Source organism: Grammomys surdaster, unplaced genomic scaffold, assembly GCF_004785775.1.
Source record: "Grammomys surdaster isolate TR1022 unplaced genomic scaffold, NIH_TR_1.0 125973, whole genome shotgun sequence".
Classification (NCBI taxonomy): Eukaryota; Metazoa; Chordata; class Mammalia; order Rodentia; family Muridae; genus Grammomys; species Grammomys surdaster.
Window position 1 is genome coordinate 732603 of NW_021620790.1, and position 16204 is coordinate 748806.

Sequence of the window (16204 nt, forward strand, 5' to 3'; positions counted from 1 at the left end):
GAAGAATCTGGAAGAAATATTTTAGAATACTTATTTATTATAAAGAAGAAAGGGAGAAAGTTTCTCACACAGTTCCTTGTTCTTAAAATCTTGGTCAACTTCAATATTTCCCAAGCTCCTTAGTCACTTAAATCTATTGTGAGTAAAATATAGCAGTAAGAATAGATGAGGCAGAGGTTTCAGAGGTATTCTAGAATAGTATATCCCACAGTGGAATAAACAAAATCACTATGAAAACCGTTGATCCAGCAGGTCAAGAGACTTTAAGAATATGATATTTGAATCCATCTGCTTTTCAGGCCACAATATCTGTAGCAGGCTTCCTTTCTTTCAGATATCCACAAGCACCCACCTGAAACATTTTATGTGGGTCCTTAGATAACTGACTTCCAGACGCTGAGATCTCTCCCCTAAAGAAGTGTGTTTGTGTATAAAGTAGGTATTGGAGACCACACATCATGATTCTTCCTTGGAACTAGAGATCCTTGGTACATGCAGGTTTGTGTTTTGACACCCCCTCTGTAGGAGGAGCTACGGTGGGCAGAGTAAGGAGAGGAAGAGGAGGGGTTGGGAGAGGAAGAGAAAAAAGGAAGAGGAGGAGAGAGGGCAGAGATGTAGGAGGATGGAGAACCACACAGGTATAGAGAACACTAGTGGGGAACAACTTATAAACTTATAATTAGGTTAGCTAACTGGGATACAACTCTCTTTGTATGGGCATCTTGTTATTAAAAGTTATCAAACATATAAAGCCTTTGATTAATCTATAAGAATTAGAGTCTCATTCTTTTACTGAGATGGAATGATCTGGGCAATGCTCTGCCTTGCGGAGACAGTGTAGAAGATTGGAAGAGCCATCTCTCATGCTGGCATCTAGTGGATGGTGGGGATGGTGTTTCTGGTAGGCCGGTTCTAGCTGCAGCGCACACGTGGCCTCATGGCAGCTGGACTAGGCAGAGCCGCTGCAGCTTAGATAGTCAGATTAGCAAGTGGCCGGTTTTAATTAATTACTACAACACCCCTCTATTGCTAAGAGAGTTAAGAGAGCCTCCAAAGTCACCATATAGTTTCTAAGTTACTCTTCAGAATATTTCCATGCTGATGTTTGTCTATTTGTCCATCTGTTCATAACATTAATAACTTCTAATAATCACAATGATCCATCCCTCTGTCTCTCGAAGCCCCACTTCACAAGTTGCACTTGTTTCCACTGTGACAACTTTCCAGTAGAGAGCAATATGAGGCCACAAAAGGATGAGGCCACCATGTATAGGTGCCTGCACTACCCGGGGCAGCAAGAACAGGAAGACAGGAAAGTGCTGACCAAAACGAACATGAGATAGATTAATGCTAGAAGAGGAAATGTGTTGGCAAATTTATACAAGTATGACTTACATCATTATTGTTTTTGTTAGTTTCTGAGACAGGATCTTTAGTTCAAGGTATTCTCAAACTGTCTGTTACTGAACATGACTTAGAATTTCTGATTCTCTAGCTTCTATTTCCATTTTAAGTGCTAGAATTATAGGCATACTAATACACTTAATTTATTCAGTACTGGGGAATTGACCCTACCCTTTCTTCATGTTAAAAATCCTTTAACAACTGAGATACATCCCCAGGCCTAAACTGTTTAAAACATATTAAATAGAAATCACACAACATCAGTCAGTTTATATGGGAACCTGGAGTTTTCATTGAGAAAGCATACCATTATGGGGTCCTCAGTTTTCTTACCTAACACAGGAGACAAGCCACATTAATTTACTCTGTCTTACAAATTCTTACCAGACTCATCTCTTCACAGTCAAATGGTTCAAAATGAAAAGCCACTTCTAAAGACCATCATGGTGACTAGTATTGCCAGAGAAAGATTGTGTGTGTGTGTGTGTTGTATATGTGTGAGGTATGGTGTTGTCTGCTTTGTGTGGAAAGGTATAGTGTGTGTATTCTTGTGTGGTGGGGTCTATGTACAGTTGTGTGTGTGTGTGTGTCTGTGTGTGTCTGTGTGTGTCTGTGTGTGTGTCTGTGTGTGTGTGTGTGTGTGTGTGTGTGTGTGTAGTGGATATGAATGTGTTTTGTGTGTGTGAGTGGGGATAGTATGGTCTAGTATTTGGCCCCTGTCTGGTGTGTATGTGGTACATAATATGTGCTACTTAGCATGTGTGTGTTTGTGTGTGTGTGTGCATGTTCATATGTCTGTGTATTCTGTGTCAAAAAGAGATTCAAGAACTCTATCTACGATTTATTCATGTAAAATAATCAAATTCTTCATCTAATCAAAAGTGTCACAGCATAGGTATATGGTCTTAACTTCTAAATATAGACATCTCAAAATATGTATTTAAGTGAGGAAGTAGACTTAAAATTTCAGGTGATAGTGTTAAAGATTATTACTAATAAACTCTGTTTCATTGGAAAGAGAGTCATGAACATTCTTCCTCTTACTGATACTAGAGGTACATGTTCAATTGTGTTTTAATCGCACATGGTAACTTAAATTCTTCCCCTAATTGTCAAGATCTAAGCCACATCTGGGCAGTTTAATCTTTGCCCTGTAGCTCCTGAATTTCCTATTGACAGTGTTTGTAAAAGCTCAGCTGAATTAATCCCCCAACTCAAAGCTCTGGCGCCACAAACACATCACATCTGACACACAAAGATCCTTCCTAAACCATAATTACATAGAATGACTTGGATGCTTTAGTTAATGGCCACTGACATCAGCTTAGTTCAGTTTCCAGGTCTTTTCAGAAGGGATCAGTGCTCTTTCTTGCTTTTCAATTTCCTTGTGTGAGATGAGATGAAGGCTGGAGGGCACATGGAAGGAAAAGAACAAAATCCATTTGCTAAATCCCCTCCACTGATGAGACAGCAATGCTGAGAGGTTAAGGGAGACTTAAACCACCTAGTCTTCAACTCCTGGGCTGGGTTGCTAGATTTTGATTTACACAACAGCTGCATTAGTGGTGCTATTTCTACTTTATTTTATTTTTATGTTTTAAGAAATCAGTGTATCAATGGTACACATTACACTGGTATTGCTTGGAATTGGATCACAGCCTTCTTGGATTTTCCCTCTCATTTTGGACAATCAGTGTGTGCTGGCCTATATTTACCAGCTGTATACTTTCTTCCTGTGTGTAGTCATACTTGAATATATTCAATGCTGCTGTTACACATTAGAAGGACAATACTTTACACATATTCAGTACATGGTGGATTTTATGTGGTTCCCAGGGGACTCGAGTATTTTGATGCCTAAGACTAGCAGGAAAATTCCTTCCCCCATTTGAAATGCCATAGCAAGTTGACTGTAAGAATATCCCATATTGAATAGAAAAACACTGAATTAAAATTTCCTTCTTGGTTATAGAAGTAAAGCTTAGGAATCTCAAGAAGTAATCAAAACTCGCATGTCTCATAAGTTCAGAAACCTTAATGTTCACAAGGCCCCTCTCAGATATTATACCAACAATAATCACTTGGAGTGAAAGGATGTTGGAATCAGTTGAGCTCTCTGAGGGATGAAGCTGGGCTTTTCTGTGCTTCACTGGTAATGAGTCATCCATGTTGCTGTAAGTGGCTTTTGTGCCACAATCCTTCAAGTATTGAGTTAGAGTTAGACTTGAGTGGAGTCCTAGCTTGGGATGTCATAAGTGCCAAGTCTGGAGTGCACAGATGTTTCTTTATATCACCCTAGAAAGGCCACTCACCATCACTGAGCACCTCTAGGCCTGCAAACAGAATTTCACTGAAAGGAGATTTTTACAATTTGGAGTTCATCTTCAGGAAAATAAAAGAACACTTGTGTGGAAGGATGGATGGCACAACATGGAAGAAATTTGTTAATTTTTGTGACAGGAGCAAAAACGAATGAATAGACTATGTTTAGAAAACCTAAAAAAAAAATCTCGGACATAGAAGGAAGAATGCTATATCCTTTCAGTGGCATCCAGGACTCCTTTATAACATACCTCCTTCCTGATTATTCAGTTGGCTAGATCATGTTGGCTGTCCTTGCAAATCACAAGTTATTGTTTTGTTTTTTGTTTCTATTTGAGAACTGATTAGATTTCAGATACCAGGAAACTGCATGCTAGCTAATGAAAGTCTGCCTTGCAGAGTTTTGGCATCTCTTAAGATACGATGATGGCTAGTTACAAGTGTCAGTCTGATTTGAATAAAAGACAACAAGATAGCTGGAAAAATACTGTATCTAGTTCTGTCTGCAAGGATGTCTCTGGGTGAGACTGACATTTTAATTACTGTACTTAGTGGGGCACATCAATCCTCATCCATATGAGAAGATGGTATGAAATCCCCGGAACAGTCATATAAAATAAGAGCGGAACAGAAGTGTACTTTCCCCCTCTCCTGGGGCTGATATGTCTATTCCCTCCTGTCCTTAGCTGGCAGGAGTCTAGGCACAAAGTCTTGGGGCTTGGAGAGTTACAGAGGCAGTTGCCCATTCTAAAGCTTCAGTTTAAAAGGTTTACAACAGTCATCTCTGTTCTTAGCTCTCTGAGTTCACAGGGCTGCACCAGCTTCCTTGGTTCTATAGTTTGTATAAAGCCAAAGGGATCCTTCTCAGTTTCCATGACCATGTGACCAAGTTCCACAATGAGCCTCTTCCTGAACATCTGTATCATCTATTATATGATTATCTACTTGTTATATTTCTATTTTTCTTTTTTATTAATTTTTAAAAATTATTTTACTTATTTACATACCAAACTTTGCCCTCCCTTTCCAGACCCCCCTCCTAGAGTTCTTCACCATCTACACACTCCCCTTTGCCTCTGAGAGGGTGCTCTCTTCCCTACCCCACAGGGCATCCCCCTTTCCTAGGGCATCAAGTCTCTACAGGATTAAATACATCGAGTCCCACTGAGACTAGACAAGGCAGTTATCTGCTACATGTATGCCAGGAGCCTCAGACCATCCCGTGTATGCTTTTTGGTTGGGTGGTTTACATATACCTTCATAGGCATGAGTAATTATATTTGTGTAAATATATGTAAATAGTTTTCTGTCTCTCTGGAAAATACTAATGAATACAGACACTAACTACCTCTGTATCTACTTGCAATGCAATGGTACTTTTTCCCTTCTTCTTTTGTTTATTCAAGACTTCATACTTCTTGAAAAACATTTCTGTCTTTTCACTTCCTTTTTTAATCAGTTGGACATTTGTTGATGTGCTCATTCTACATTTGTATGTGAGCTGAGATCTGTGACTTTTAATTGACCCATCATCATATTCTGACAGGTATTCATTACTTAGCACTTTTATTCCATGTCCTTAGAAATAAAAACCTGCATGTGTATCTTAATCCCCAATCTCTAAGAGTTTAAATTTAATTTAGAGTAAATGGATATGTTTGAGTGTTTGAATGTATGCATGTGGCAAAATTGGTGTGTAGATATTTAGAAGAGGCAGTGACTTTGTAATAGGCAGACACATGAAGGAGAAAATGGAATGTAGCTAACTAAAATAGCCTGATGTAATTGTATACTATTATGAAAAACATTATATCTGAGGCTGGAAATTCAGCTCTATTGATAAACTGCTTGCTTAAGGATGGATCATCAGCACTGTATAAGTCATGTATATCCCAAAAATCCTGTAATCACAGCACTGAGGACACAGCTGATGGAACATCAGAAGTTCAAGTTCATCTTCTGCTGAGGTCTAGGCCAGCCTGAACTGAAAATTCAGTTGGTGAAAGAAAAGAAGATCTGACACTACAGTGACTTTGTAGTGACTTATTAATGACAATCTGCTACTGTACATTTCAAATCTGATAAGACTGCAGAACAAATATCCACACATGCACACATCCAAAAGGAAATAGGAGAAGAGAAGGAGGTATCAACTAATCTGATTGTCCTAACCACTTTATGATGTACATAGATGGCAAATCATCACACCATGGCATATGATATATACACCTATTTTATGACTTATGCTTCCATAACTCTACAGGGGAAGTAACTGAGCTAGTAAGAATCATGTACATCTATTTCTCTGTACATTATTGAAGTTATGTGAATCCTCTTGACAGAGACATATAGAGGGTGTCCCTGTATAGAGTGAGGATGTGGGAGAATTCCTGCTAAATTTCTGGCGTGGCCATGGCATTCCACTTTGTGCTGAAGCTCTGTCAGCTTGCATATGAGGGTGAGAGACATTATTCTGGGGAAAGTGGTTGCTGTTCTGTGAAGTGAAGCAGCAAGACCTTCTGCTCCATAAGTAGCACATCACTCCTCTGACTTTTCAATTGTATGTTATATAAGCTTGCACAAGACTAAATTCCTGGACACACAATTCAGTACTAGTGAAGAAGTTCTTGGATACCTTTGTGGTTCTTAGAGTATTGAGCATTTTGTATTTGTGGAACTCTTTGCCCTGGTGGGTTATATTTGATGTCTGTCCATTCGTAAAGTGAAAAGGGAGACTTAAAAGACTCCAAGTAGAAAAGGGATGATCAGGCTTTCATTTGCTTTGAGCCTTGATAGTTTATAGACATGATATAAATCTAGTTTGAGAAGAAGAAAAATAAATCATTTTTTGTGTAATTTTCAATATCAATTTATGCTAAGTGGTTTATTCTTGACTTGCTAAAATTCTATACTTGCCTGTCCATTCATAGGCAAAATTTGTTCTTTACAACATTATCTTATTTTCATATTTTATACCAATGTAACTGTAACATGTGTGCATATATTCTCTATGTTGAATATATATTTAAATGCACATATATTCATTACTTTATCCATTCATATGTGCATACAGTTTAAAATTTTCGAGTTCTTAGGTTACGTAAGTGCTTACATTTCCAAAGGGGATACTGTTAATATTTGGTCTTTTGCTTGTATTGTAATGCTAAATAGTGGCCCCCAAGGCCTAGATGAGCCCATGGACAAGGGAACCTCCATATACCCAAGTGACATATGCAATTGACACTATAAAAACTTGCTCTCCCAAGTTAGCCCTGATTGGTGAATAAAGAGACAGAGTTTGTGGGTTCCCAGGGTTGGGGTTAGAGGAGGTCTCCACTAGGGAGAGAGAGGGGGGAGAGAGGAGGAAGCCACCATGGGGTGAATTATGAATACAGGAGCATGAGAGGTGGCCAATTGGAGTTAAGGGCCCCCTGAGATGGATCATACCAAGTTATAATTCAGGGTTAATAGTGGGGAAATAGATTCTAATAGCAAAGAGGGTAGATATTTGCCTGACTCTAGTGCTGATTGGGATTATTATAAAAATAAAAGTGTGTGTCCTTTTTCTAGGAACTGAATGTTCAATGGCAGGTAGAACCCCAAATTTGAAATTAAATAATTATTACAATAAGATACAAACTAATTATTAAAATATTTATTTTAGTATTTTAAAGTTTATGTGCATGTATCTATGTGTGGCTATTTGCATGTGTGTGACATGCCTGTGTAGGCCAGAAGATGACATTGTAGCACTGGAGCAGAAGTTGCAGGTGGTTGTAAGCCCCCCGTTATGACAGCTGGGGTCATCAAGAAGAGTATAAGAGTACACTTAACCATTTTTCCATCACCTCTGCCATGTTTTTGTTTTTTTCTTTTGAAGCACTAACTCATTAAAATAGTAGCACACTAGTCTGGTTAGAGTCTATGATCAGAATGACCGAGGGATACTCCTGATTCCATTTTCCCTTCACAAGGCTTGGGTTCCTGTAAATGCTACAATTCTTGGATTTTTGTATGGATGATGAACTCCGAACACCATGTTTGTGAAGAGAGCACTTAGCCAACTGAGTCATCTCTCAAATCATCATCTGTTTATAAATAACCTTCCTATTTGTTTTGAGCAATCATTTGTTTTAATACAATGCCTAACACATAAGAGGTATTCTTGAATAATAACAGAATCATTGACTATTCATTAATTGTCATAAACTATTGACTTATAACTCTATTTGCATTTTGAAATCCTCCAGAAACATTTTGTATATTCAGTTGATCAATAGCCTCACAAAACATCTGCCCTATGGTTTGGGTAATGTCACTGGCAACAGTGGCCAGGTGATTCAGACAAACACAGAGGGAGGGAGTGGCTATAATTTTTCTAGAGCCCTTGTTTTCTCTTCCCTAAGGGAAGATGAAGCACTGTAAACAAAAAGTCTTGACAGTACATTGCACACTGAGCTAGAGGGGGAGTTCTAGTTTCTGCATCTGATTTTCATGACAGCAACTTTTGTCCAATCTTCTCTGTTTGGATTCTAACAAAGAGATTCTAGAAGTCAGTCTCCTCTCTCACATACACTGGCTTGAGGTAGAGTACTCTGGCTCCCCACCCAGTCAGAAAAGGGCAGGTATAATTAATCATTACAGAGACTCTCTCTCCAGTAAATATCTGTCTAGTAAAGAGATAACTGCCCTAAAATTAGACCCTCAGCCTCCCCAGAAATGGATAAGGAGTTCCCATACTATGCTGATCTGGTACCACACAATTTGAGTAAAGATGAGACTAATTGTCTTGCAAAGCATACTTAGAACTCTATTAAAATGTATCAACATGTGTTTTTTACTGAAATCAAAATGGGACCTCCCTGTCTGATTCTCAGCTTTCAGTCCTGTAGTGGGGAAGCTCTTCTGAACATGGATATCCAGTTTTATTCTTCAGGTGATACTGTAAGACAGGTATCATCCAGAGATGCTAAAGATATAAATCTGAGCTTAGTAAGTGGTTTGTTGATGCCCAGGGAACACCACAGTGTCATAGCTGGCATGTGAGCCCTGGCTGATTTGTTTCTCAGCCATTTTTTTTAATACTGCTCTATTCTCCTCACAGCTTTGCTAGTAAATCAAACATCTGTTATAGCAGTAATGAGCATGCTGAATCCTGAATTCATTTGAGTTGTGTTTGTACCCAAGTATTTTTCTTTTTCTACTATATGATATTGGGGAAACTATGCAATTACTTTGAAGATTAGCAACTCTGGTGGGGAAAGGTTATAATTCATACCTTGCTATAGTTTTATTATCGATGATAAGATAATATGCCTAAAGCAATTAATAAAATTTGGTACTAATTTATATGAGTAATCAAATACATGTATTAGAACAGTAATTACATCAATAATCTCTCCACTGTGCTATGATGAGACTTTTTCCCCTTTTAGCCTAGTACAGCCTGTTGGCATCTCAAGGGCTCAGTTCCAGAAACATGTGCATAACATCTACAGATGTTCAAACTTTCTGGTATAAAATGACAGAACAGTGATTTGCCCCAACATCTAATATGTTGTATGCTAAATAAATAACTACTGTAAGCTTTGTTTGGGAACAATGGCAGGAAAAACATTCATGTTCAGTGCTTAAGCAATTTTTCTTCTGTTTCCTCCAAATGAATAAGAAAAAAATCTATATTCTTAAATGGATTTTCAAATAAATTTTTGGTTATTATATCAGAGGTTAGTCTGACTTTTGATTATAGATAAAATTATAACAGCAACTTTGTAACATCTATCATGAAATAAACTTCAAGAATAAAAACTAATCTATAAATCAGAATTAATAGAGATTTAAAAATCATAAAATATTAACAAATTAAATCCTTAGAATATTACATCAATACATCAATATTTGACTACAAAGCATTTTAGAATACAAAGGTAAATCAAAATAGAGGAAACATAAGATAGTCATCCTAATACACCTATGTTATGTTCAGTTCAGATGTATAAATGAGAAAAGACCAATGAATATGGTATACTTGCTTACAAAATTTTATATACATTTGTTTTTATGATATCTTTATATGTTTGCACAGGGTTGTGTTTGTTTGTTTGTTTAGGTGTTTGTGTGTGTATGTGTAGGAATGTATGTGGATGTACTCATTTATGTATAAGGAGGCCCAAAGTTGACATCAATGTTACCCCAGATAGCTGTAACCATCAACCTGACATCGTCTGGAGACACCCAAGAAAAGCTTCTCGAGTAATTGACAAGATTGTGCCTAAGGACATGTCTAAGGGGATTTTCTTGATTGTTAGTAGATGTAGGAATGGCAGCACACTCCTGGACAGGTAGTCTCAGACCGTACTTAAAACCTTGTTAAGGCTGTATCCAAATCATCAGGCAGCATTCTACTCCTTCATGGGTTCTGCTACACTTCGTTGGCTGTGAGTGAGATCTTTGGTTAGAGGTAATGCAACAGCAAGAAGTCTATCTTCAGACTCCTTTTTGATTTTTTTCCCAGGCTTCCTTCAATGATGAGTTGGAATCTGGAAGCTTGAATAAACACTTCCTCCACTAAGTTGCTTTGGTCAGAGTGTTTTTATCAAAGGAACAAACAGGAAACTCTAGAGGTATTATTCAGTTCCCCTTTACCAGATATTTTACAGCAAGCTCTCTTGTGGACAAGAAACTCACTATTAACTAGTCTTGCTAGTTATCTTGCTCTAGGCCTGCCCTCTTCCTGCATCCTGTCAGGACTGCAGACAGCTACCACATGCTTCTAGCAATTTTATGAGTTCTAGGGATCTGACCTCTTGCCTTATGAGGCAAGAACTTTTCACACTGAGCCATCTTCTTAGCCAGGACACCCAACTATTTTTAACCAAGAACAAGCTTTTAATATTAATCAGATATTAAAAATTTAGAGGTCATAATACTAATCACATATTAAAATTCTAGAGGTTAAATTATTTTCAAAAGGAGAGAATTTAGTTCTCACTATTAATCTCTATACATCATAAAATCAATATCAAAATATAGCTAAATAGCTAACATTATATTGGTTAAGTTCATTTTGTGTAACAGACAAATCAAGTGTAACTACTCTAGTTTTACCAGACAAAGTACTTACCCATGATACTCTCTATGTTGTAGAATTATATATTATCTATGTTCTTCTTTTAATTAAGTACATTTAATATATACTTTATATAGTAATATTAATCTCACAGTGAAATTAAATGTATTGAAATATTTTAATAAACATTTTATTAACTTGTCATGAAGCATGTTTTAGTATCTCTTTATGCTGACATATAAAATGCATATAATAAAACAAATATTTAAAAAGAACTAAGTCATCTTTTTAGCCCTATCTTAAAGAATTTTATTTTTTTAAAAATTCACATTGAATATTTGTTGAGGATGGTTCTAAGGATGGAGTGATAAATACAACTATGAGGACCTGAGTTTGATCCCTCAGACCCCATGTTAAGAAACAAACAGGCATAGTAGTACATGCTTGTAGTACCAGCTCAGGAGGGCAGAAACAGGCAAACTAATCTTTAACCTCCAGATTAGTGAGAAACACTTCCTCATAAGGTTGTACAATACCTAAAAAGTGTCATTCAAGTTTATCTTGTGCCCCTTCCATGACATATATTTGCATACATGCAAGCATCCGTATACACTCACACATTGTCTATACACAAGTTCATAATACTCAAAGAATTTCGCAGGATGATTATTGGCTCCTATGACAGAGCATGGTCCTAAAATTCATGAAGCTTTGGGTTGTAAAGTCAATACCTCAAACAACAACAACAACAACAACAACAACAGCGGCAGCAGCAGCAGCAACAACAAAAACAACATAAAAAAGTACACTAAGAATTATTTAGTGAATTTTAGTGTTAGTGGCACATGTTGACTATTCATTACATGATGGAAAGTATTTTTCCTATAGACATAACCTCCCAGATTTACTTCTGGACTATGACTTTGGATGAGACCCCTGTATAGACAGAACAAGAAAGTTTCTCCTTAGCACTCAAAATGTCTTTGTCTAATACTTGGATTTCAAACTTAATCACTATACTTACTCATTCTCCCATTCAGTTGAGCTGAGCTGGAACTTCTAGTGAGATCCGAGGAACTGGAGAAAGCCATCGGTGAGAGGAAGGAGGCCAATGGGTCATCACAGTTGTCTGCAAAGTTGGTAAGAGAAGGAGAATTCAGATTCTATGGACAAGTAACAAACACTCTCTTTTGTTAAGCATCTGTTCTGGAAAGGTTAGGAATTATTTTTCAGTGTGTGTCTTTGAAGTTACTTCTCATAACCCTCAAACATGGTATGACTTCCTTTCTTTAATAGAGAAATGAAGGCTGAAACAGTTCAAGGTCACAACACTAATAAATAGTATAACAAAAACTCTCAGGAAGATTTGTTTGGGTTGAAAGCCCAGCTACACATCCTTTCCTTTAGTTGAGCATTTGACTGAAGCCTCATAGCATGTCTGTGCTTAGTCTATGAGAAGGGAAACTCTTACAAGGAGTCATTTTTCCTCCAATCTCCAGGTTTCAACTACCCTTGTAATTAACGTGTCTCAAAATAGGATACCTTTAAATTTCTTATTACAACTTGTGTGTAATGAAGTGGGAAATGTGCTACTTACACATGTGCTCTCTTGTATTACAGGAAATGAAAGAGAATAGCCTCAGATGTTGTACAATCTTGAGCTAGAGAGGAACTTCAATAGATAACTTTCTAGCCTTCTCTGGTGAGCTATACTCTAAAGGTGTTTTGATAATAATAAACATGATAAGACCATGGACAAATACATATCTTGACAACAGAATAATATCCCTCTAAGTTCACACTAATCCATAGCTATAGGATTTTAGATGGAGGGACTTGCTGGTCACATTTACATATCACATACATAAATGGTTTGAACATTTATGCTCACCAAAACTATCATTGAGATTTAGTTACCATGAAACCAAACTAAGAGGCTGGATCTTTGAAAGCTTCACCCTTGTTGTGAGTTTAGTGTTTCAGAAGTGCAGTTGCTCATCCTCTTTCCTCCAGTCACATAATGACTCATAATGTTGATCTTGTTGCACACTGCAACCTTGATATCAGACTTCTCATCCTTCAGAAATGTCAGCCAACAACTTTTTATTATATGTTACTCTGTCTCAGATATTCTGTTATAGCAGTACATAACAGGTTATGGAACTTAGTCATCAGTGAGTTGTAGTGCTTCCATGAGGTAGTCCATGTGGGTTATTTTTGTTGTTGTTTGTTTTTTTTTTTTGGAGGGGGATTATTTAACAATGAATCTACTGCATAATAAAACTCAAAAATCGATGTGTGGAAAGGGTGGGTTGGTGAATGATGAAGGCAAAGACTGGTCAATCAACCAATTAGCTAATCCCACTAAGCCAACATTCTTTTCTTGTTTTTATATTGTACACAATTGATTCTCAGGGACATTGACAAACGACTCCATAACATCTAGACAGACCTTATTCAAAACAGATTTGAAATGTGCCACTCAATTTTCTGTTATGCAGTCACTTGGGAGGACCTGATCTGATATTTGAAAAGAACATTTACAAAAGATCTTGATTGTTTATCCAGCCAATTCTTACAAAGCTGTTTTACTGGTAATTGAAGAAAAAATAATTAGAAATGTGAGGCTTAAATTCTTGTTTGTTAAGTATGTTTAAAAATAATCTAGTAAACTGGCTTTCAGGTGTCTCCCAAATGCAAACTTCTGTTTGACAAGGATGAAGCAGAGGCATATGACAGCTGGAGTGGCAAATCATCAGAATCATATTAATGGCAGCTTGAGGTCTCTGGGTATGGGGCAAGACAGCAGGAAAACATGGACCATGTTGCTGCTTTACTCATAGTACAGGATGGTGGTAGAGAGTTACATATGCACCACACAACATGTGTTTGTTATCTTCCCCCTTTCTGTTTTACTCTTTCTCTCTCTTACAAACACACACACACACACACACACACACACACACACACAATACAAGGCAGGTATTGAATTTGCGTATGAATCTTTTGACATCAAGAAACATCAGAACAACAGATATAGCTGGAGGCATAGCTTATTTTGCCAAGTACTTGCTATGTAATAAGAACCTGATTTCAACCACCCAGGTAAAATCCTGGATGCTATGTTGCTGCCCTCTTTTAATTCCAGCACTGGGGTGGAAGAGATAGTGAATCTCTTAAGGTTGCTTGCCACTGAGAATAACAATTTTCTTTCTTTTTCTTTTTCTTTTTTTTCTTTTTTTTGTGCTCCAGCCCAGCACAATAGGAGATTATGTCTTGAAAGAAAAGATAGACAGTATCTGGCCGTATGATGTTCAAGGCTGACCTCTGACCTCCACAGACACAAACAGATACCAGAATGTATGTACTTGCAAACCTGGACAATTGCACACTAGATCATGAATACACACACACACACACACACAAATACACATGCACACACACAGAGAGTGAACAGAGTGAACAGAGTGAAGTTGTCTTTATCTGGCTCTGATAACTTTTCCATATGTCATAGATGACCTTTATAAGTATTGCGCACCTGGCTCTGACCATCCCTTAAGTCTTTCTTATCAAGTTTTATAGAAAAATCACCTCTCTATTTTTCTATGCATTGATATTTTGTATTTCACAAAACTGAATGTACTCCCTTAAAAAGTCGGAAGTGAGGTCAAGCCACACATTGCTTAGAAAACAGACCAAGTACATAATCTTTCACCTTTAATTGTTAAAATGCCTTAAATGTGGAATCATAGGTATGACCTAACCATTTTGCTTTTGCTCATCCTTCAATGGACACTGGGGATAGATTTGAGCAAAGCAAATCCATACAATATAGTTTGCTTACAGACCATTCACAAATATAATTATATGAACAGATATACTGTGGGGTAAGCTTTAGTAAGGGTCTAGCACAGCTCAAGATATTTCCATATTTGTCCGGCCTTCTGCGCTTCCCTCACAATAACTTTAAGAGGATCTGATCTCCAAGAATCCATTGTCTTTACAACAATAACAGTCCAATTTCTTACTGTCTATTTACACCTATGGCATTTCTAAAAACAATGTTTCTACTTTATTCATCAGCAAATATATGAACCTCTGTCAAGGGAGAGGCCAGAGGAAAATTTTAAGTGTCTTGTCTTCATAGATCTGGTGTGCTTCAAGACTAGATTTTGAAGAATTCAAAGGAATTAAGATTTCATGTCCCAAAACAATGATTAAAAATAGGAGAAATTCAAATCAGAAAGAAGAGAGGTCATCCTACCTTCCATTTTGAATAAGAATATGGTTTCCTTTGGTATCTCTATATTTACCCAATAATCCTGATAGAGAATAGACCAGGCATGAGAGCTTGGAGTTCCCAGTTCCTAGATCTGTTGCTTTTCCTGACAGTCTCAGAAGACAATCTAGGTAAGTGGAGGAAGCTGTGTTCTATGTATGTCAAATACAAAGTCATCTGAGCCATATCCTGCTATAAACTATGTTATGGAATAAGAACAAGGAGAAGCAAAGCAGTTAGTATGTAGCCCATATGAGCAGACTTGAGGACAGGCTTCTGGGGATATCTGCTGCCTTCTAAAGGAGATCGAACAATTTTATTCCTAGCATCTTGTTATTGTGCTCTGGAAACCCTCCAAAGAACAGGTGTTGCTGACAGCTTTTCTGTGCTAAGGGCTCAGAGTGAACCAAGGACACAGAAGAAGTGCAGAAGATAGGAAAGTAAAGACATATGAGGAAGATATCACAAGGTGTACTCAACACTCAGCATCCTGATAGAGGCTGGCTTGACTTCACACCCAACATGTCTGGAAAGGAAATGTCATCTGCTCTGGCACTCCTATGGGATTACAGCAAGCCTATCACACTGTCTTTCAAATGTAGGCTCCTCTGCTTTCTCAGTTTTCTAGTGTTTTTACCAAAGATGAATCCCAGTCTTCCACCATATTTGTGGTGTGTGTGTGTGTGTTTAAAGAATGTAAAATAGGAATAATCCTGATCTGGATGTGTCAGGCACGGCCTGCGCCAGTCGCAGGCAGGGGCGCAGGGCAGCGGACAGTGGAATGGCTGGACAGAACCGACCTTGGAGAGAAAGGCTTCTCATCCACCTGTGGCGTGAGCCAGTGCGGAGCAGCAGGCGGAGGCGTCTCAAAAATGAGGCTCTCAAGAGAAAGTGTCCAGCAGCCCGCTAGCTCTCTCCCACTCCCACCCCGTAGGGCAGGTTTTGGCTTAGCAATGAGTCCAGGATTTCAAGAGACATGTGGAGTTAAACACGTCCAGATTTATTGACGTGGCTGGTTTGGATGGTAAAGAGCTCTCCGGAAACATGTCTGAAGGGGTTTGTTTCTATATTGGAAGCGGGCGGGGCTTCAGGTAATATGTAAATTTTGAGGCAGAGACCTGTTCCCTGGC

At 37.9% G+C, this 16204-nt stretch overlaps 1 protein-coding gene across 1 annotated transcript in view; it reads right to left on the bottom strand.

The window, feature by feature from the left end:
- Positions 1 to 16204, bottom strand: part of LOC114609463 (contactin-associated protein like 5-2) — a 737464-nt gene that overhangs the window by 563592 nt on the left and 157668 nt on the right. The window contains exon 2 of the mRNA XM_028753828.1: positions 11820 to 11924. Coding sequence (XP_028609661.1) covers positions 11820 to 11924 — 105 coding nt within the window. The remainder of the gene's footprint in view (positions 1 to 11819; positions 11925 to 16204) is intronic.